General features: G+C 36.5%; 1 protein-coding gene across 5 annotated transcripts in view; it reads right to left on the bottom strand.

Annotated features, from left to right (window-relative positions):
- Positions 1 to 24,741, bottom strand: part of BRAF (B-Raf proto-oncogene, serine/threonine kinase) — a 212,593-nt gene that overhangs the window by 76,981 nt on the left and 110,871 nt on the right. For all 5 annotated transcript variants that reach the window (XM_055346424.2, XM_055346426.2, XM_019031132.4 and 2 more), the window contains exons 4-7: positions 11,510 to 11,613; positions 10,577 to 10,679; positions 4,033 to 4,181; positions 2,984 to 3,103 (exon numbers count right to left, since the gene is read on the bottom strand). In XM_055346424.2, the coding sequence (XP_055202399.1) occupies positions 2,984 to 3,103; positions 4,033 to 4,181; positions 10,577 to 10,679; positions 11,510 to 11,613 (476 nt within the window). The remainder of the gene's footprint in view (positions 1 to 2,983; positions 3,104 to 4,032; positions 4,182 to 10,576; positions 10,680 to 11,509; positions 11,614 to 24,741) is intronic.

The following is a 24,741-nucleotide window of genomic DNA, read 5'->3' on the forward strand; positions in this document are numbered from 1 at the left end:
ATCGCTTCTCCAATATTTCTTGATTACATCCATTATTACACTTGTTTCATGACCATTATTATTGTTATCAGGACTAGTAACAAACTGCAAAAGAGTTTTGATACTGAACAAGACTGGCTTCTATCTCTACAGAGACAACCATATGGAGTTATGTCATAAAAACATCAGGAAAATGACTTATAGACAAGTTTGAACATCTTATCATTTGCTCAAGATCAGAATCTATTTCAGTTCAGTTACCAATAAAATATTCATGGCACAGGCAAATGGTTTCTTAATTTTAAGATAGCATTCCTTCACTGGAAGGCAAATGTCCTGGATCACTACCATTATAAACCTTCAGAGAGGCCAAGCTAATTTCATTAGGGTGTTTTGTAACTGCTCACAGAACTGGGACCTGCCATTAGAAAGGCATCATGGTCTATAGAATCTGTCAGGAGAAAATATTATAACCAAAAGATTAATTAAAAACCAACCAAATAATAACATTTTGATTTGACCATCTAAAAAAAACACAGCTGCACACAAGTAGTGATAGAGCCAACGGGAATAAAATGACTCCACTAGAAGAGAGAACTGCTACAACCTGACAAGAGAACACAACGGCTGCATTTTCCAGTGTTCCAAATAGGTAAGTATACTCACTGCTTAAGACAAAATTCTTTTGCAAAATTTTCTAACCCATGAGATCACCAGAAAGGTTGGCTTTGTAAAAATTACAAAGTTGTACTGAAAATGTCAACTGATTTTGAAAAGATTTCTCTAGGTAGAAATCTGAAGAAATGGCATTACATTGTGAAGAGTGGGAGGAAGTAGGGTTAAAACTGACAATAAATATTTCTAATCTTAACATCTCAGGAATATTCTAGGACAGAATGCTGTATGGGGACTTTTTCTTTCTTTCTTTTTTTTTTGAGATGGAGTCTTGCTCTGTCACCCAGGCTGGAATGCAGTGATGTGATCTCGGCCCGCTACAAGCTCCACCTCCTGGGTTCACGCCATCCTCCTGACTCAGCCTCCTGAGTAGCTGGGACTACAGGCACCCGCCACCACGCCTGGCTAATTTTGTTTTTGTATTTTTAGTAGAGACGGGGTTTCACTGTGTTAGCCAGGATGGTCATGATCTCCCGACCTTGTGATCCGCCTGCCTCGGCCTCCCAAAGTGCTGGGATTACAGGAGTGAGCTACCGCGCCCCGCCTTTTTTTTTTTTTTTTTAAAGCATGTGCTTCCAGACGCAGCCTAATAACGGTGCTCCAAACTCAATGTGAAAGAGTACAGAGACCTGTGTCAGAAATGTTCCAAAGCCAGTTAGGTGCAGTGTCTCACGCCTGTAATTCTAGCACTTTGGGAGGCTGAGGCAGGAAGATCACCTGAGGCCAGGAGTTTGAGAAATGTTCCAAAGTAAACTGATACCCACTTAACTCATCTTTATTGTGTCTTCCTTTTTATTTCCTACTATGAAGCTTAAATATATGATGCCTTTGCATTATTTTTATTTTTTTGAGACAGAATCTCACCTGTCACCCAGGCTGGAGTGCAATGGTGCGATCTCAGCTCACTGCAACCTCCACCTCCCAGGTTCAAGTGATTCTCCTGCCTCAGCCTCCTGAGTAGCTGGGATTACAGGTGCGTGCCATCATGCCCAACTAATTTTTTTTTTTTTTTGTATCTTTAGTAGAGACAGGGTTTCACCATGTTGGCCAGGCTGGTCTCGAACTCCTGACCTCGTGATCTGCCCGCCTCAGCCTCCCAAAGTGCTGGGATTACATGCGTGAACCACCGCACCCGGCTGCCTTTGCATTATTTTTAAAGTCACTTCTCAGCTTTATCCTCAACTGATTAATAATACTGTTCATTTTTTTCTTTTACGCTTTATGAATATCTATCCCTTTTCCATACTTCTAGCACTTGAACTTGTCTTCACTGCCTCTCTCAGTTTTCACTACCAACAACATCCTAGGTTGGCCTTCTTCACCCTAAATTTTCTGTCAATCCATCTGTATTTCACTGTTAATTGATTTTTTCTTTAAAGCCATTTTCATCAAGTTAGTAATCTGCTTAAAGACCTTTAAGTCTAAATTTTGGCCTCAATTCCAAGACTCTCCATAATCTGGTTTTACACACGGTAGTTCTTAAGTTAGATAAACCTTTCTTCACTAGCTTCTGAACTTAACATCTTCATTCCCTTTATATCTGTTGTTTCTCCATTCCCCTTTCACCATGCTTCTATTCCCTAGGCCCGTTCAGATTGCAGTAATTCTTTAAAGTCTAGTTCAAATCCCACCTTCTTCATTAAGTTTTCCTGAGCACTCTCTTTTTCCTCACTATTCTTCCTTCTGTAAACATGAATACATTTATGTCCTCATCACATACTTTAATATACTCCATCATAAATTGTAGATTATAATTATATACTATTTTTACATTGTTTGCCATTGTCTCACATATCAATGCTTCTTCATACATGGAAGTCATATACTTCTATACCTAATAAAAGATGAACTCAAGGTGTAGACTCAAAATGATCTGTTGCATGATTTTTTCAGGACTGGTTCTGAAATAGTCTATGTCAGCTTTAATCCCACTTATTTGTACCAAATGCATGTAAATATCTGACTGGTGTGATAAAATAAGTTATTTGGGGAAAAGATCCTTAATTTAAGCATTTAAATGTTGGAAATGTTTCTAATTAACCGGGAGACCCAAAAGAAAGCAGTTCAAGAAGCATGTCACTGAAGAGCAGAAGTCAAATCATACCCAATATTGATTTTTTCAGGACTGATTCTGAAATAGTCTATGTCAGCTTTAATCCCATTTATTTGTATCAAATGCATGTAAATATCTGAGTGGTATGATAAGTTATTTGGGGAAAAAGTCCTTAATTTAACAATTTAAACATTGGAAAGGTTTCTAATTAACCAGGAGATCCAAAAGAAAGCGGTTCAAGTAGCATGTCGCCAAAGAGCAGAAGTCAAACCATACCCAATAGAGTCCGAGGCGGGTGCGGAAGGGGATGATCCAGATGTTAGAGCAGTCTCTGCTAAGGACGCCTCTTCCTGTGGTATTGGGTGGTGTTCAAAGAACTTGGAGACAAACAGCAAACTGTGAGGCAAAACAAAATAAACCTAACTTGTGCAAAACCCAGAAGCTTCATATACCAAAATACATAGTTAACCAAAAAAACTGAGATCAAATTCCATTCTCAGAAACAACTGTTAAAATTCAATTAGTTGTATTTTTGTCTAAAGGCTTATTTTAAAAAAATTCTATTGCACTTTCAAAGGAATGCTTATAACTTAAAACTAATCATTCAGTTCAGCAAATTTCTACATACTACAAGATGAAAATCATGCTTTATGGTTAAAGAATAAGAATAAAAAGTATCTACTGTAAATTAGGTGACATTATAATTTACTTAAAGTACAGAGTTAAGTTTTATTTGCTCAGGTGATCAAGAAACATAAGACTTTAACAGCAACAGCAACAATGACACAAAAAGAGATAACAGACTCAGTCTAATCTATTAGAAAAACTGGCATACAGCAAAGAGAAATTTTAGAAAGAGATATATACTGGATACAAAAATTTTACATCTTACTCAAATAAATTGGGGGAAGGGAGCTGAATGGGGATGAACGAGAGAGAGGAAGAATATAAACGTAATTTACAAAATAGCTAACAGAATCAGACTACCTGATCTGTGGTACAAAATCATAATGCTTAATTTAATTGAAACAACTCTCCCTCTCCTCCTAGAAACTATCCAAAAATGGTTTCTATGGGTTAGGGGTCTTGATTAATTAAACAATAATATAAAATATAAATTAACTGTATAGCTGAACCAGAATTACAATTTGGGAGAGAAATACTGTCCATTCTACATATTATTCTCTAACTACACTTAAAAAAAATTCTCTATAACAATCGTATGGAAGAAAAACCCTCACAGACTTTTAGACATCGTAGCTTCACATTAAGAAAATTTAAGTGTAAAATGGTAGGTAGAAAAGAGATATTTTTGGATTACTTACTCAAGTTGGTCATAATTAACACACATCAGTGGAACTTCTGTACTACAGCGCTGGTGAAATTTATAACCACATGTTTGACAGCGGAAACCCTGGAAAAGCAGCTTTCGACAAAAGTCACAAAATGCTAAGGTGAAAAACGTTTTTCGTACCTGCAAAGTAAAAAATCACAGAGATTTCAAAAACTCACAAGAAAACTTTCTAGAAACTGACGTATCTACTCTCTTGTTTAAAATAACAAAGTTGTAATATATTTATATCATGAAACTCACATACTAAAGTACTATTATAAAATGAAAACCGGGGGTCCAAGATAATAGATGGACTACACATATTTATTTCCCACCCCACTATCTAACTTAAAAACCCATAAGTTAAAAAATGAGAAATGAGTAAAAGGCTGGCAACTGATTTCAAGCTTGACAACATAAAAGTAAAAGTAGACATGAAGAGGAGGAAACACAGGTGAAAGGAAGAAGCCTATACTTTAATTATCATACAAAGAAGGGAGGTTAAGAAATGCCGACTGGTGTTGATGGAACAAGAAAGGCATATATTTAAAGTTACAAAGGCACCCAATAGAAGAACCAAAAAACTACTAATAAAAATATTGGGGGAGAGGAGGGAGAGGAAGAACTATAAATGAGCTAATTCCTTATAGAATCAGTAATCAGTATATCTAAAGTTAATAGAGCAAGAAATTATGGCTAAAAGATAATTACAGTCATGTGTCACATAATGACACTTCAGTTAATCATGGACTTCATACCACAGTGGTCCCATAAGATTATAATGGAGTTGAATAATTCCTATTGCCTAGTGACACCTTGAAGATCCTGACCTTGTGTAGACCTAGGCTAATGTGTATGTTTGTGTCTTTTTTTTTTTTTTTTTTTTTGAGACAGAGTCTGGCTCTGTCGCCCAGGCTGGAGTGCTGTGGCACGATCTCAGCTCACTGCAACCTCCACCTCCTGGTTCAAGTGATTCTCCTGCTTCAGCCTCCCGAGCAGCTGGGACCACAGGCACATGCCACCACGCCTGGCTAATTTTCCTATTTTTTATTAGAGAAAGGGTTTCACCATGTTGACCAGGCTGGTCTTGAACTCCTGACCTCAGGTGATGCGTCTGCCTAGGCCTCCTCAAGTGCTGGGATTACAAACATGAGCCACCGTGTGCAGCTTGTGTCCTCATTTTTAACAGAAAAGTTTAAAAAGTAAAAAAGAGAAATTAAAAATTTTTTAAATAGAAGAAAGTTTATAGAATAAGCACATAAAGAAAATATTTTTGTATAGCTATATGTTTTTAAACTTTTGAAACTGTTATTTCAAGAGTCAAAAAGTTAAAAAAATTAAACCTTAGTTTAATGTAAATTTTTTACTTTATAAACTTTTTAAGAAAAAAAATTTTAAAACTGTACTGTAGCCTAAGTGTACAATGTTTATCAGAAAGTCTACAGTAAGAAATAGTAATGTCCTACGCCTTCACATTCACTCACCACTCACTCACCAGAGCAATTTCCAGTCCTAAAAGCTCTGTTCATGTTAGGTATCCTACACAGGTAGACCATTTTTGATCTTTTATACTGTATTTTTACTGTACCTTTTCTATGTTTAGATACACAAACTTGCCACTGTGTTAAGGTTACCTACAGCATTCAGTTCAGTAACATTCCGTGCAGGTTATTAGCTTAGAAGCAATAGGCTCTACCATATAGCCTAGTTGTATAGTTAGGCTATACCATGTAGGCTTGTGTAAGTACATAAGAAAATCACCATTGATGCATTTCTCAGAACATATCCCAGTCATCAGGCAATGTGTAACTGTATTTAGTAAGATGAAAATAATCACCAAAAGAGCTTAAAACAGAAACCATTAAAAATTAACAGTGATTTCCTCTAGAGTGGAATTGGGGGTGGGAGGGAGAGAGACTATAAATACAATCTACATAATAGCTAAAACAAAAACAAAAACAAAATAGCTGACAGAATCAGAACCCCTGATCTATGGTCCAAAAACATAATGGTTAACTTTGGATAAAAATGTAAAAACAATTATTTATAAAACTAGTAAGTAATCATATGAAAATTGAAACAGCTCTTCCTAATCTTACTAAAAAAAATAAGGAACAGAAAAATCACCTAAAAGACAATAAGATCTATTTTTTCTAACAAATGATCAATTTCTTAGAGGATTAGAATGTTTGGGCCACATAAACTTATTTGTGAAACTTCGCTAGGTGAAACTTAGAAGGCAACATCTTAAGAATTCCATGTCAAAGGCAAATGATGTAGAACATGAGTCACGTAACAGAACTGCACTAGGAAGAATCTATCCTACTAAAGCCAGAAATTGCTTAAAATATATTTATTTAGTGTATATAATAATAAGAAAATATAAGAATAAATATCAAAATGTGAGTGGCTACTTCACAGTGGCGAGAGCATGGGTGACTTCTATTTCATTATTTGTTCTTTGCTCTGTATTCTTGAGTTGGAGTCTCGCTCTGTCGCCCAGGTTGGAGTACAGTGGCAGGATCTCGGCCCACTGCAACCTCTGCCTCCTGGTTTCAAGTGATTCTCCTGCCTCAGCCTCCCAAGTAGCTGGGGACTAGAGGCATGCACCACTATGCCTAGCTAACGTTTGTATTTTTTGGTGGAGATGGAGTTTCACCATGTTGGCCAGGCTGGTCTCAAACTCCTGACCTCAAGTGATCCGCCTACCTCGTCTTCCCAGAGTGTTACAGACATGAGCCACCACACTCGGCCTCTATATTCTTAATTCATTTCAGTTTTTCTGAGATTTTTTTTTGAGACAGAGTCTCACTGTCACCCAGGCCGGAGTGCAGTGGCACGATCTCGGCTCACTACAACCTCCACCTCCTGGATTCAAGCGATTTTCCTGCCTCAGCCTCCCGAGCAGCTAGGACTATAGGTGCACACCATCACACCTGGCTAATTTTTGTATTTTTAGTAGAGACAGGGTTTTTTTTTTTGGCGGGGGGGGGGGGGGGGTTAATACTTTTAATTACATGATTGTAATTATACAATTTCCACTCTTCGATATTTTGTATAAAACCAGTTACAACTCACAAGATTTTCAAATGAGACAGGATTTTACCAGGCTGGCCAGGCTGGTCTTGAACTCCTGACCTCGTGAGCTGCCCACCTTAGCCTCCCAAAGTGCTGGGATTACATGCGTGAGCCACTGTGCCCAGTTTTTCAGAGTTTTAATCACAAATAATGATATTTTACATTATGACTCCATATATAACTGTATTCATACAACACTACTTACCCTGACTATATACAACATGAATTAGAACTTCCTAATCTATTCTGCTACATGTAAATTTTTTTATGATACATTAAATAGATTTCAACATCAAAAGTCTACTTTTCCTTTTCTTTTTTTTTTGATAGGGTCTTGCTCTGTTGCCCAGGCTGGAGTATGGTGCACAATCATGACTCACTGCAAAGTCTGCCTCCCAGGCTCAAGTTATCCTCCCACCTCAGGCTGAATAGCCAAGGCTATTGGTGCACACCACCATGCCCACCTACTTTTTGTATTTTTTTGGAGAGATGAGGTTTTGTCATGTTACCCAGGCTGGTCTTGAACTCTTGGGCTCAAGTGATCTGCCTGCCTCGGCCTCTCAAGGGATTAGAGGCATAAGCCACTGTGCCCAGCCAAAAGCCCATTTTCAATACACATTTATTTACACATTCTGTTCCATTAAGAATAGAAAGTTATTGAAAATATTTCAAGAAAATTACATCCTGATATATAATACATTCTGGCTTTTTGAGGACATTTAGTTTTAAAAGTGACTCTTATTTTCTTCACCTTTTTTCCTATGTATCACTTTCTAGGGGATATAAAACAGGTAAATGCCTATTTCTAATTGTGTTCTTTTTCCATTTGTCTCTGGATATACAAGAAATTTTAAAATCTTTAAAATTTTTTATGTGGCCATTATTCACCAAACCAAGTAGGTAGGTGACCAAAACAGCTGAAGGAAAGAAAACATGTGGATATGCATTTGATCATAAATTTTAAGCAATATATGCCTGTGTCTGTAAGTATACCTTTGTCAATAAAGATGAGCACAGGAAGATATATCTTTCTTTTGGGTCACAGCTTACACTTAATCTAGTATCTGAGTATACATAAATATGTATGGCAAATTAGTGAGAGGCACAGTCGAGGTAATTTGCATGCATTAATTTGTAAGGTGTGGGGCTGTGTGAAGGAAGACACTGAGTGTCTGCAGAAAAAGGAGAAGGTTTGGATATAAAAGTTTCAAATCTTGTTTTCCCACTTCCCAGTTCCCAAGGACTCTTGGGATATAGAGAAATACTGAAGGGATTGCTTTTATAATATGAAACCATGAGGCATAAGCAGCCCTCCTTGAATAGCCAAGCAAAACCCAAGACAGCCAAGAACACTTTTCCTTTCTAAGCAGAACATAGGTTTTTGATCTTGCCTCTATATGGCACTCAGAGCAATCATTCTAACACACAAATCTAATCACATTTCTCCCCAAGCTTACAACTATTACATTTCTAATTATTTTACAGAAAAATCCAAATCTTTAATATGGCTAACAAGGATTTTCATAAGCTGGACTCTGCTTATTCTACCCACAACTCTTATTCTACCCACAATACTGTTAACAACCTACTCTTCAACCTTGTATCATCCATTCTGAACTTCTTTCAAAACTTTGAAAGGTAACATGCTTTCTTGCTCTTCCCTCTGTTTAGGGTACTCTTTACTTGATACTTACTTCCTCATCCATCAGGCCTAAGCTTAGATATTTCTGTCTCTGAGAAACCTTCCTAACTCCTCAAAAGCCAGGTTAGGAATCTCTGTGCATCTATAGAACTTTAAACATATATAGTAATTATGAATGTTTATGAAAATTTATTAAATCTTCTCTCTACTCCATGGCAGTGACACTGTCTTATTCATTTGTCATATCCCTAGGTAAGATATGGTATTGGCAAATGGAAAGTTCTCAATAAAAATTTACTGGCAGGTATCCAACTGGGTGGTGACAATTTCCATACTCTGGAATCAATCTGCAGTTTGCTTTCACAATCCTTCTGTGGCAAGGACCTTCCTGAGGCATCATTTTAATACTATTTTCTCACACTTAGCAACTTAGGTCTTTCTTTTATCTCCTCATATCCAATTTCTAGCTAAGAAGAATTATTAAGAAACAGAGTAGTAATCACTATGAAATGTATGCTCAACTGTATTTGTATTCTTAAGAACTTAAATAAAAATGTTAAGATTTATCCACTTAAAATTCAACATGTTAAAAAATTATTTGCTGCACAGTAAAATTTGATTGACATTAGGTGTATCTTACACTTCTCCCAAAAAATGCCTTACAGAAACACAAACATGATTTCATTATTCACTACTAATGGAGGCTTGAAAGCATAAACCCCAAAGGAAATAATCTAATCAATCATCTGCTTTAAGAGCCCAGCTGGATTAATCACCAAGACACATGGGAAAACACTTGACGCCTAAAGGGTAGCAGTAACTATCCACCTAGAAAAAACTCTGGCCAAAATTCCATACATAGAGAAAAGTAAGAAATGTGTTCCTGACTCAGAGACAACTTTTGGCTTCTGCCTGCCATTTTAGGGGATAAGTTCTCAAGTTCTATGTAGATTCTCATCTCTAAGGTGGAAAGGTCCCACATTCCGGGCCTTATGCTGGTGACACTTAGGCTTATGCTAGGTTCTAGCAAATGCAAAAACCAGACAAAGAAAAAAGCCTCATGGAGAGTTTAATACCCAGCCATTCTATTTCCATTAACCTATCCTTCAGAAACACAAGGGTGTGTACAAGTGTGTCAAGATATATGCAGAAAGACCTTGTTTAGCCCTGTATGTAACAGATTTTTTATAATACAAAAACTTAAATGTCTATCAATAGAGAAATGGTTAAATATAATGAATTCCTATTCTTACGAATTATTACATAGTCATACTAAAATAAAGCCAGGTATACTGACATGAAAAGATGTCCGTGACATCCTGTTGAATTAAAAAAAAATAAGGCAAAGAATATCACACAGCATGGCTCTACTTTGATTTAAGAAAGGGAAAAGAAAAGAAAGTAATGAAGGAAAGGGAGAAAAAAAGAAAGGAAAAAACTTTAGGCTTACAGGTACAAGCACACGTTTGTGTACACAAAAAAAAGTTTGGAAGACAGAACAATAATCTGTTAATCTAAACAAATGTTGGCCTCTAGGAGGGTATTTTCACTTTTTTTACTTGACATACTTTTGCACTATTCAAAATTATCTTTTAACAATGCATACATATTACTTTTTTAAATTAAAAAGAAAGTATAAAGATTAAAATTAAACTCTTGTTTAAATACAAATTTTTAAAGAAAACAACTGATTTCAACTCAGGTAAAATGTCAGTTCCAAAATTACTCATCCATATTTCACATTCCCTAAATAAAAATTCATTCATTAAAATCTAAACATTTTTGACATTTCAAAAAAAAATGTAAAGATACATACAAAGTTGTGTGTTGTAAGTGGAACATTCTCCAACACTTCCACATGCAATTCTTCTCCAGTAAGCCAGGAAATATCAGTGTCCCAGCCAATTGGTTTCTTCTCTCTGAAAAATGTAGACACAAGCCTTTCTTGGTTATTACACCTAAAAATATTCATATACCTCATGCTGAAGATACGAAAATTGGTTATCGAGGGGCTAGTAACAGTGAGGGAGGTTTGGCTCCCTAATATTCCATCGTTAGAAATTTAAATGGCAATAAATTAATTTTAAGTTTACCCCAAATAAATGTATCACTCTTGGACAAACAGCAGGGTAAAGAGATGTACTCTTTTCTTCAAGTCAGCTCCAGAAAAGACCTACAACAGCAGAAAATGGATTGTTCCTGGGGTCCAAAAAAAAAAAAAAAAAAAAAAAAATCACAGGTACGGACTTATCTATCCAGTCAAGGAAAAAGAGTACTCAAGGGACAGGGACAACATGCCCCCAAAATAATTTTTTTTTTTTTTTTAAAGAGGATTCAAAATGTGAGGGTCTTGGAACAATGTTAGACACTTTCTGAAAGAAAAGTAGGTCAATATAAAATGTTAATTTTGATATACCTTTTGTGAAACTATGAGTTTGTATTAAAAATGGGAGGGGGGTAAGAGTCTATAATCCAAATAAATCACACTCTGAATGGTTCAAAAATTGTAAGAATCTCAAATTCCAAATAAAATCATTTGATCAAAGTAACAAACACTACAGTCATATACAATTATTTAACTCCTCATATGGCCTGCAGTATTTCTTCAGGCTAACTTAGTATTAATTTAATACTTTTTCCTAAAGTACACTTTCAATTCCCTAGGTTTTGGTAAAGATCCTAAGAAAACTTCAAAGTTTAATGTGTGATTTCTTTTTAAACAAAATTTCACGTCACATACAAACCATACCCATCCTGAATTCTGTAAACAGCACAGCACTCTGGGATTAGACCTCTCATCATCAGTGCTTTCTTTAGACTGTCTCGGACTGTAACTCCACACCTTGCAGGTACCTATGGTATCATAAATATATTGATAAGAGGTAAAGGGAGCAAATTACATTTTTTCATATCATTAAAAAAATTTAGTAATTCATCTTTAAAAAGTCAAATGGGTTACTAGGTCAGATACAACACCATTTCTACAGCTAACTTAATACTAAAGGGAAATTATAACCCAAATATTTGCTATTATTCACCAACTTAAAGCAAAGTTAATTTTCTATTTTATTAAAATTATGAAATACTTTAAACATATAAAAAGAAGAAGTAACAGTATCTGCTACAATATACCCACCAACACAGTATATCCATCACTGAGCAATAATAGATGTCAATATTAAAAGCAAAATCAATTTTGATCCAATACTGTTCAAAGCTGAAAACTGTATAACCCTTCAATCACACTGACTGTCCTTAAGAGACCTCTTACTGGCCCTAAACATAGCGGGAAGAAAAAACCTGTCTTAACATGTATACTTGATATTTGTTGTATGGTGCCCCTGTTTCCTCTGGGAATATTCCCTTCTCTAGAAATCCACATGGTACTAGAAAAGCTATCAAGGGTCACTACTTTTATGTCGCTATAGATGACAGAAGCTGGCTAATCAGTTTCCCACACCCCTGGCAAGAGCAACTGGTCCAGGGCTATATATATGACCCAAACAGTACCTGAGTTCTTCCCTAAATTGACACATGGACACTGACAGAGAAAAGTCCTTGTTTCTACTGCAGTTCTGTAGATTTGCAGAAGATACAAATCTGGAGCCCTCAATGGCCATATTCTCCACCACACTGAGAAAATCTGTTATAGAATGAAGCTAACATATGAAGCAGCAAAGATGACATGGGAAGAGAGAGACAGAGAAGGAGGGAAAGGGAAAGGGAAAAAAAAAGTAATCTCTCTGTATATTTAAAGTTATCCCTATCTCTAGCCTTTTCCTTGCCTCATCCCCCACAGGCAAATCTGAGTTACCTGGAACTGAAGGTGTAGACTACAGTGAGGCAGTGTGAATACAGAGGATACAGTTTTTATTGGGAGGAGGTGTAAGAAGAAGGGGAAATGTTAGTTTGTAACAATAAGTTCCATTCATTTAAATTGAGGTGCTTAGCAAACCAAAAGTTTCCAAAGAAATTGGGGATATTTATGCTAGAGGGGAAAAAAAGGAGGTAAAGGTAAATATAAGACAGCTGAATTCAAATAATATATTGAAGGGGGAAGAGTCCAGAAAGCCTAATTAGGATCTATGACCAGAAATAACAGGACGCAGAGGGTAGTGCAATATAACCATTAAAACTATCCAGGTTGGGTGCAGTGGCTAACACCTGTAATCCCAACACTTTGGGAGGTCAACACTTTGAGGTCAGGAGTTCGAGGTCAGGAGTTCGAGACCAGCTTAGCCAACATGATGAAACCCCATCCCTACTAAAAAACACAAAAAGTAGCCAGGCAGAGCGGCGGGCGCCTATAATCCCAGCTACTCAGGTGGCTGAGGCACGATAATCACTTGAACCCAGAAGGCAGAGGTTGCGGCGAGCCAAAATCGTACCACTGCATTCCAGCCTGGGTGACAGAGCGAGATACTGTCACAAACAAACAAACAAAAACCCTGAACTTTTACCTACCCAGCAAGGTAAAAGTTTGTCATGAGAGACTGGGCTCATCACTGGAAGTATTAAAGAGACTGGATGGTACAGTTGATCCTCATTACTTGTGGAATCCATACTTGAAATCTCTCTACCTGCTAAAATTTATTTGTAACTCTAAAGTCAATACTCGCAGTGCTTTCATAGACATGCGCAGAGCAATGAGATATTTGAGTCGCCTAACGCATGCACCTCTCCAACTGAGGTTGAACAGTGAAGCTTTCTCTTGCCTTCTTGTTTCAATTTTCATACTATAAACAAGTATCCTGGGCAGAGCCTATTTGGTGCCACTTTTTCCTCACTTTTGTGCTTTTTGTTGATGATTCTACTGTTTAAAATAATCCCTAAGCATAGTGCTCACGTGCTGTTTAGGGCTGGTAAGCATAAGAAGGCTATAATGTCCCTGGCAGAGTAAGTACATGTGTTAGGTCAGCTTCCTTCAGGCATGAGTTACAGTAATGTCAGCCGTGAGTTCAATGTTAATGGATCAACAATATGTCTTTAAACAGAAATACACACAAAACAAGGTTACGTATCGACTGATTGATGAAAATGTGACTAGAGGCTGGTAGGAACCTAACTGTATTTTAAATGTGAGGGATCTGGGGTCTGATCAAGGAAAAAGATATGACCACGAGGTGGCAGTAGCATGCATAGCTTTATTGGGTGACATTGACAGATCTGCAGGCAGAGGATGTCCTTAAAGCATACTGTCCAGAGGCTAAGGCAGAGTGGCCACTACCCAAACAGGACTGGCCAGAAGCTGAGGTGGAGTGGCTATCACCCAGAAGAGGAGGGCTAGGGGACTCTCAGGGGAGAGGGGAGTAGGAGAGGGAGCTTATATGTCTAGCTGACAATGTTAGACAACCCAGCAGGGAGTCTATGTATCAAAGAGCTCTAAAGGGCAACAGCAGCTTGGAATCTTTATAGCCTTGGGATTTGATCTTATTTATACCTAATAGATGTTGAGTACAAAGCAGTTTTGTGGGGGACTGCAAAGTAGGCAGGCTCTCAGTGGCTAAAAATCTGCTTATCAGGATTATGTTTAAAACAATTAGATAACAAAAAATTTAGTTTGGTGCAAGCACACTTTTAAGCCAATAGGTCTCAACCTGTTGTAATGGAAGAAACAACCTAGAGGCCAATATACAGAGGGGTTTTTTGGCTCATTTAAATAATAATAATCCTTGTACTTCCCCTAGGAGCAAGGTTCAGTGTTCACTAATTGTTTGTAGTGAATTTATAGACCATAACTACTACGAACAATGAGAACTGGTTGTAACCTTTCAGAAATAATAAACTTAAGTGAAACCTCACTTTTCCCTGTGCCATTCATCTTCTGCCTATACTAATGCCAAAATTTCCTGACTGGTGACCGATCTTTAGTTTTAAACCACATCCAATGTATCCTATCCTATGTTACCATAGAAATCTTTCTAAAGAAGGCATTCTTTTTTTCTTTTTTATCTTTGTTTTTAATTTTTTACTTTTAAGAAGGTATTCTTAACTTTTGGGCATGCATGTGCATGCACACCTGTGTGGGGGTGTGTGTGTGTGTGTGTGGGTGGGAGGGGGAGAGAGAGAAAGACTTCTGAGAATCTAATGAAAGCCTCAAATGTGCTCTCTGAAACAAAATTTCATAGGGTTTGTGGAATCTGAAGCCCACGCTGAGTTCACTGAACTCAGCAGTTAACCCATTCTAAAATATAGTCTTACATTTCACTAGTTTGCTTAAAATTTTCCCATTATTTGTAAGACAAAATTCCAATTCCATAATGTGTCATAAAAGGCCACCAATGACTTGGAGCTATCTATCCTTCAGCCTCTTTGGTAATTTCCCTTAGGCACTCCAGTAATGCACTTCAAATATGGCTATGCTCCCCCATGCTTCTCTACATATGCTGATCCTAAGTTGCATATATATTTCATCAACAGGCAAAAATTTGGTTTTCTGCTCTATTACCAAGGCAAGCCATCTATCAGTCCCTCTTAATTCCACTTTTGTAGGCTGAATTTTTATACTATTTGTTCTTTCATGATAGTACCTGTGCAACAGATGGAGAAATCAATGGAACAAAACAGAAAGACCAAAATAGACCCTAACACATAAAGAAAGTGCGAATAAGATAAAGGCAACATCTGAAATGGGGTAAAGACGAACTTTTAAATAACTGATGCTGGGACAACTGGAACTAATCTAGAAAAAAAGGTTCATCCATACTTCATATTGTATACCAGAATAAACTACAAATGGATCAAATACTTAAATGCTGGAAGGAAGAAAGGGAAGGAGAGTGAAACAAACCATAAAAGAACTAGAAGAAAGCATGGCACCTTCAAATCTTCAAATGAAAAAGGCTTTTATAACTCTGATGCAAAATCTACAAGTCATAAAGGAAAAAAATATTATATTCACCTACATAAAGCTAAAAAAAAACTTTTGGATGGCAAAACAAACACATTAAAAGTGAAGTAAAAAGACAGTACAAATGGTGAAAAATATATTTGCAACTCATTTAGCAGATGTGTTAGCTTCCTGATACACAGAGAGCTCCTGAAAAATTGAGATGAAGACCAATAACCCAAGAGAAAAAGGGAAAAATACATGAGAGACAGGTCCCAGAAACAGAAGTAGAAATGGCCTTCATACATATGAAAACATGTTCAGTCTCACTCAGAGGAAAGCAAACCCAAACTAGTGAAGTTATTTTTCATTTATCAGATTGGCAAAAATCCAAAAAAATTTGATAACATATTCTACTGGTATGAAGCTATAGATAAACAGACATCTCATAATTAAGCAAGATCCATGAAGCGAAATTTCTATCTATCAAAGTCACAAATGCAAATTTCTCTTTGACCTAGTCAAGCATACTTCTGGGGATCTATCTCACAGATATGCCTGCAATACATAAGAATAATGTATGTGCAACATTATTCACTACAGTACTGATTGTATATCAAAAGTCTAGAAAGAACCCGAATGCCCATACACACATCACTGGTTAAATACACTATAGTACATCTATACAATGGAACTGTAGTTGTATATATATAAAAAATTATGTATGGAAACAAAATTTCCAGAATGGCCTACATAAACATTAAAAACAAAATACAGAATGATATATACAGTATTATGTATCTTATGTATGAAGAGTGGGGAAACAAATGTATTCGTACTTATGTCTATATTTTAAAAACCATGAAAATTCATACACGTGTGTACACACATGCACATGCATGCGGATGCATATACACACACACACACACACACACACACACCCCTCTTTAAAAAAGAGTTACCTAAAAGGTGCAGAGAAAATTGGATGTATATTTAGGCCAGGGTGAAAACAAGATTTCTTTATGCAAATACCATATGAAAGTATAACCTGTGTAAAGGGAGGGAGGTTGTCTCCTACTTTAAGGCTAGGAAAACTAAAAAGAGATATTTTTGTAATAAACTAGGTTTATGCCTTACCTCCAAATTCCAAAATTAAATATCTTTGATTAGCTCATCAGAGCAATAATTTTTCTCTTAAAAAAATAAAAAAGCATCCTATCTTAAAAAGGAGCCAGAGTCAATGGAACCATGTGAATATTTGCCAAAGAAACTTTAGACCAAAACAAAATGTATGAGTCCAAACTTTCACACGTCAATTTTTAAAGTGAACTGAAATTATCTTTTGTTAATGAGCTCACGATGATTCATATACTACTCTACTTTTATGTATGTTTAAAATTTTCCATAGTTGGCCGGACATGGTGGCTCATGCCTGTAATCCCAGCATTTTGAGAGGCCAAGGCAGGCAGATCACCTGAGGTCTGGAGTTCAAGACCAGCCTGGCCAACATGGTGAAACCCCATCTCTATTAAAAACACAAAAATTAGCCAGGCATGGTGGCAGGCTCCTGTCATCCTGGCTACTAGGGAGGCTGAGGCAGGAGAATCACTTGAACTTAGGAGGCGGAGGTTGTAGTGAGCCAAGACTGTGCCACTGCCCTCCAGCCTGGGTGACAGAGTGAGACTCCATCTCAAAAAAATAAATATATATAAAATTTATACAATTTATACTTTATATCTAATATATATAAATTATATATAACATATATAATTTATAAATTATATATAACATATATAATTTATAAATTATATATAACATATATAATATATATTATATATAACAAATAATATATATTATATATAACATATATTATATATAACATAATTTATATATATTATATATAACATAATTTATATATATAAAAGTTTCCATAGTAAAAAGTTTTTTAAAAAAACAGTTGTTCTAAAATTTAGGTGGTCATCAAAATTGTTATATGTTTAATTCTTTGAGATAGTACATTAATTTGGTAGTTTGTTTTACAGTGCAGACGATTATATGCCTTAAGTAAACTTCATGATACAGTAACATCTTAAATAAACTGGCACAGAATATACATGCCAATATACAGATTTTGAATACAAATTTAAATTACATAGCTTTCTGATTTTATAATTTAACCTAATGCCAAGTTCTTTTTTGGGACTATTACATCAATTACATTTTTTTGTTTTTTTTGAGACAGAGTCTCGCTCTGTCGCCCAGGCTGCAGTGCAGTGGCATGATCTCAGCTCACTGCAAGCTCCACCTCCCGGGCTCACACCATTCTCCTGCCTCAGCCTCCTGAGTAGCTGGGACTACAGGTGTCTGCCACCATGCCTGGCTAATTTTTTTTTTTTTTTGTATTTTTAGTAGAGACGGGGTTTCTCCTTGTTAGCCAGGATGGTCTCGATCTCCTGACCTCATGATTCGCCTGCCTCAGCCTCCCAAAGTGCTAGGATTACAGGTGTGAGCCACCGTGCCTGGCTTTTTTTTTTTTTTTTTTTTTTTTTTGAGACAGGGTCTTGCTCTGCCACCCAGGCTTGTGCAATGGTGTGACCTAGAATCACCGCAAACTCCACTTCACAGGTTCAAGGGATTCTCATGCCTCAGCTTCCAGAGCAGCTGGGATTACAGGCATGTGCCAGCACGCCCGGCTAATTTTTTTGTATTGTTAGTAAAGACGGGGTTTTAGTATGTTCCTCAGGCTGGTCTCAAACTCCTTACCTCAAGTGACCCGCCTGCCTCGGCCTCCCAAAGTGCTGGGATTACAGGTGTGAGCCACTGCAGCTGGCCTAATTACAATATTGTTTTAAAGAAAAAAAATTGTTATGATCTGCTTATAACATGCTTTCATTAAAGTAGAAAAAGGAGGATGTCTATACCACAAAAACTTCAGAAGGTAAAAGCAATTTTAGAATTAAGCGTGCCTCCTGGTCAGGTTGAATTTAACTGGCCAAGAACCAGAAACCACAGGATTTATAAAGGTGAAATTTTTTACTGCTAAATTGCTGTCCCAATCAAATCAAAATAAAAATGAAAGTTAATCAATTACTTTATTAGTATTCTAAGGGGAAAAAACTTACCAAGCAACAGAGAAGCACTTTCACTGTTGGCAAAGAATACAGTTTATTAGGCGCCAAGAATGTCTTGGATTCCATAGCTGTTTTATTGAAATTTAAACACAGTAATTTACGTACCAACCTGAGCTAATACAGCTTCCTATAGTATTCTACCTCATGAAGTTGCTATGAAGATTAAATGAGTAAGTGAAAGTGTTTTTACAAACTGTACCAATATGTAAAAGGTATTATTATTATTCCTGTCTACACAGAAATTGAATGGATCACCCTCTTTCATCACTTGTAGATCTTAGTTTCTGCTTTGCTGTTGCTAAAAATAAAACGGGAGGGAAGGTCTAGCATTTACTCTAGTGATGTCCCTTTACTTTCGACCTATTCCATTGAAACTATTTATTTGTACTGGTGAAAGTTAAAGCTTCTGGTATTAGTTTTATTGCTAAAATAAGAACATACCTTTTCCTTAATCTTTCCATTCCATAAACATTTCTTGCTTGATTATAGCATAACTAGGGCATGATTTTGAAGCATCAGTCAGTATTGCCCTATCTTTTCCCTTTGCCATTCCTGTACCTTGGATACCATCAGGATTAATGGCAATCAACAGATATTTGTTTACAAACCCCAGGGTATGGTAAACCCAAAGACTCATTCTTTCAAAAATACTTATAGTACATTTACTCAGTATTAGACACTACTCTACTCACTGAGTAAACCAAAATAGATATGCTCTTCTCACAGAACTAAAAACAACTCAAAGATGTTAAAATTAATTTAGTAGTTTTAGGTACCGTTTCAGACTTTTCATCAGACAACAGACCCACAGCTAGAATCATAATTAATGAAAAAAACCTGAAAGTATTCCTCTAAGACCTGGAACAAGACAAGGATGCCCACTTTCACCACTGTTATTCGACACACTATTGGAAGTCCTAGCTAGAGCAATTGGATAAGAGAAAAAAAAAAGGGTATCCAAATTGGAAAGAATAAGTCAAATTATCCTTGTTTGTGGATAATATGATCTTATATTTGGAAAATCCTAAAGACTCCACCAAAAAAACAATTATAACTGACAAATTCAGTAAAGTTGCAGGATACAAAATTAACATACAAAAGTCAGCAGCATTTCTACATGCCAACAGCAAACAATCCGAAACAAAAATCAAGAAAGTAACTCCATTTACAATAGCTACAAATAAAATACCTAGGAATAAACTTAAAAACAAAGAAGTGAAAGATTTCTACAATGAAAACTATAAAACACTGATGCAAGAAACTGGAGAGAACACATGAAAAAATGGAAAGACCGGCCACATTCATGGACTGGAAGAATCAATATTGCTAAAGTGTCCATACTACCCAAAGTAATCTACAGATTTAATGTAATCCCTATGAAAACACCAAAGACATTCTTCACAGAAATAGAAAAATAATCCTAAAATTTATATGGAACTACCAAAGGCCCAGAATAGCCAAAGCAAAAAGAACAAAACTGGAAGAATCACATTACCTCACTTCAAATTATACTACAAAGCTATAGTAACCAAAACAGCATGGTACTGGCATAAAAACAGACATATAGACCAATGGAACAGAATAGAGAACAATGAAATAATTCCATACATCTACAGTGAACTCATTTTTGACAAAGGTGCCAAGAACATACACTGGGGAAAGGACAGTCTCTTCAAATGATACTCCCTGTCCCAGGAATTCCACTTTCAGGTTTGTGACACCTTGTTATATGTGTACAAGGAGACAAGCACAAGAATGTTCTTATTACAGCACTGTTTGTCATAACAAAAAAATTCAAATATAACCTAAATGCTCATCAATGGAGAAAAAGATAAACTGTGGTATATTAAGAAGCTAGAATACTTGATAATAGCATTGAATGAAATAGATCTGTATGTGTTAACATATAAATACATACACCTTGAAATCATAATTTTGAATAAAAAGGACAAGATGCTGACCATTACATACATATAGTATCATATCACCTTACAAATTAAAAAAAAAACAAAAACATTGGCTTATGGCTACACATATATATAATAAAATACAAAAATATGATTGAAGGTACCTCACATTTATCATAGTGATCCCATCTTTGGGGACAAGATGGGATGATGGGTATCCAGCAGAGGAATGGGACTGGTAGTGGAACCTCAATTTGTACTTCTATGTATAATATGAAGCAAATATAACAAAAAAAATTAGTATTTGTTCACTGTAGGTGACTAAACAGCTGTTTAATATATTGTCCTTTATATTTTTCCATATAAGTATTTTAATTTTTTTTTTTTTTTTGAGATGGAGTCTTGCTCTGTCGCCCAGCCTGGAGTGCAGTGGCATGATATTGGCTCACTGCAACCTCTGCCTCCCAGGTTCAAGCAATTCTCCCGCCTCAGCCTCCCGAGTAGCTGGGATTACAGGTATGTGCCACAATGCCTGGCTAATTTTTATATTTTTAATAGAAACAGGGTTTCATCATGTTGGCCAGGCTGGTCTCGAACTCCTGACCTCAGATGATCCGCCCGCCTTGGCCTCCCAAAGTGCTAGGATTACAGGCATGAGCCAACACGCCAGCACCGGCCAAGTGTTTTAAATTTTCTAAATAAAAAGTTAAAAAAACCTTATGAACAATATTTTCTAAATGCTAAACCAAAGTCACCAATTTTGAAATACCTAAAACAGGCAATTTTCTTTACAATACTATATACAACTTATAAGTATGGTTTTCATTTAGTGATGTAAAAGACCACATCCCGGGTCTATCACATTTCTTGATATTACAATCCTTTGACTTAGTCTACCTTATTTTGAAGATAGCTTATCTAGTCTACCTTATACTGAAGACAGCTTACCTATCTTACGTAGTCTACCTTACACTGAAGATAGCTTACCTAGGAATAAACTTAAAAACAAAGAAGATACTGAAGATAGCTTACCTATCTTCAGTATTTCCCTTTGTGTCTCTAGAGCATTCAGTTTTATTCTTGTTATCTCCACTTCTTTCTCCTGTTGTGTCATAGATCCTTGGAGAACTTGTACATTTTCCCATCTCTAGAGGAAATAATCTTGGCTACTTTCTCTTTTCTGTCCGATTTCTATTATTAGAGCATTGTTCAAAAACCTTTGTAATTTTTCTCGTCTCAGGTCATTGGTATTTATCTATGAATTGCATGTAAAACTATCTATATAAAAGCAAATCCTTTCTCCACAAAGATATATAAAAGCCAACAATCACACAAAAAGATGCTTCACATTACTAGTCATAAGGGAAATGCAAATAAAACCCAAAATGAGATACCATTTCATACCCATTAGGATGGCTATAACAAAAAAGACAAATAATAAACAAGTTTGGCAGTGATGTGAAAAAAACAGAACCCTCATGCTCAAGGGAAAGTAAAATGGTGTAGCCATTTTGAAAAACATTCTGCCAGTCTCTTAAAAGGTTACTAGAGGCACAAATGAAATCATATGTCCACACAAAACCTTGAACACGAATGTTCACAGCAGCATTGCTCATAACAGCTAAAAAGTAGAAACGACACAGATGTCCATCAGCTGATAAATGTGTAAACAAAATGTGGTATATACAGCCAATGGAATATTACTGAGCCATAAGAAGGCATGAAGGACTGACACAGGGTACAATGTGGATGGACTTTGAAAACATTATGCTAAGTAAAAGAAGTCAGTCACAAACACATATTGTATGATTTCATTTATATGAAATGCCAGAGAATACGCAAATCTATAGAGATAGGGAGCAAATGGGTGGTTACATAGGGATGGGAGGAATGGGAAGTGACTGCTAACGGGTACAGTGTTTATTTTTGGGATGAAAAAATATTTTTAAATGAATTATCACGGCCACAGAACTTTGTGAATATACAAAAATCATTTTATACTTTAAATGGGTAAATTGTATGGCTTTTGAATTATATCTCAATAAACCATCAAATAAAATTTTTTTAAAGAAATTTTCTTTCGACTTATAAGCCTAAACAGACAGGCTTAGAACACAAGCCACCTTTTGGGGTAATCAAGTGAGTCTAATATTTTTTGGTTAATTTTTTGTCATATAATACAAACAACTGTCATACAGACAAACAATACACACAGGATTCAAGTCAAATATACTTTAAATTTTATTAGATTGGTAATACTTTTAAAAATCTGTTAACATTTCATGTTGGCCAGGATCTTGTGGGAAAAGGAAGTTTCATACACTTGTTGAGAATCAAAATCTTTTCTGATATTAAGTTATCGCAAAGTTTTCAGTGTGTATATTCTATGACCCAATAGTTATTTCAAGGTATTTATCTTCCCCAATAAAAGTATTCCCACAGTGTTTCAGGATATATGTATTTAAATATATACTGCAATATTACCTAATTATCCATCAAGAAAGAAAAAGCTAAATGAGATATAACCACTCTAAACAATACATGAATAAATATATAATCACCCTGAACAATCATAAAAAACAGACACCTTGGCATTATGTGAAATAAGGGTATCAAGTATAAAAGTAAAAGGTCAGTCCCTTTTTCTTGTCCCAGGGAATATCCCCATCCCTCCAATAACCCCAATTAACAGATTTTTACAATTATTCAAATATATCTCAGGGCCAGGTGCAGTGGTTCATGCCTATAATCCCAGCACTATGGGAGGCCACAGAGGGAGGATTGCTTGAGCCCAAGAGTTTGAGACCAGCCTGGGCAACATAGCAAGGCCCTACCTCTACAAAAAAATTTAAAAATTAGGCATGGCACACGCCTGTGGTCTCAGCTACTTGGAGGGTGAGATGGGAGGATCACCTGAGCCTGAGAAGTCAAGGCTGCAATTAGCTGTGATTATACCACTGCACTCCATTCTGGGCAAGACGCAGTCTCAAAAAATAAAATTAAAAATAAAAATCTCAAGGAACATATATGCTTATTCTTTTTAGTTATTGCACATACTCCAGGATCTAGAAAGTCTTTTTTTAAGACAGGGACTCACTCAGTTGCTCAGGCTGGAGTGCAGCAGCACAATCATACCTTACTGAAGCCTCAAAATCCTGGATTATCCCGCCTCAGTCTCCCAAGTAGCTGGGACTACAAACTCATGCTAGCACACCTGGCTAATTTTTTGTAGAGACAGGGTCTGGTTACATTGCCCAGGCTGGTCTTGAACTCCTGGGCTCAAGCAATCCTTCTGCCTTGGCCTCCCAAAGTGTTGGGATTACAGGCGCAAGCCACTACACCCAGCGTCTGAATTACATTTTTCTTTTTTTTTTTTTTTTGAGACAGAGTCTTGCTCTGTCACCCAGGCTGGAGTGCAGTGGTGGGATCTCAGCTCATTGCAACCTGTGCCTCCCAGGTTCAAGCAATTCTCCTGCCTCAGCTCCAAGTAACTGGGATTACAGGTGCGCACCACCATGCCTGGCTAATTTTTTTTTTGTATTTTTAGTAGAGATGAGGTTTCACCATGTTGGCCAGGCTGGTCTCGAACTCCTGACCTCAAGTGATCCTCCGGCCTCAACCTCCCAAAGTGCTGGCAAAAAACAACAGATGCTGGCAAAGCTGCAGAGAAAAGGGAAGGCTTGTACACTGTTGGTGGGAATGTAAATTGGTTAGGCACTGTGGAAAGCAGTTTGGAAATTTCTCAAAGAACTTAAAATAGAACTACCATTCGACCCAGCAATCTCATTGCTCGGTATATACATATCCAAAAGAAAATGAATCATTCTACGAAAAAACCACATATTTAACACAGCACTATTCACAATAGCAAAGGCATGGAATCAACCTGGTTGCCCATCAATGGTGGTTTGCAGAAAGAAAACGTATATGCACCATGGAATACTATGCAGCCACAAAAATGAATGAAATCATGTCCTTTGCAGCAACCTGGATGCAGCTGGAAGCCATTATCCTAAGCAAATTAACACAGGAAGAGAAAACCAAATACCAAATGTTCTCATTTCTAAGTAGGAGCTAAACTTTGGGTACTCATGGACATAAAGACAGTAATAAC

This window comes from Gorilla gorilla, chromosome 6 (assembly GCF_029281585.2).
Source record: "Gorilla gorilla gorilla isolate KB3781 chromosome 6, NHGRI_mGorGor1-v2.1_pri, whole genome shotgun sequence".
NCBI lineage: Eukaryota > Metazoa > Chordata > Mammalia > Primates > Hominidae > Gorilla > Gorilla gorilla.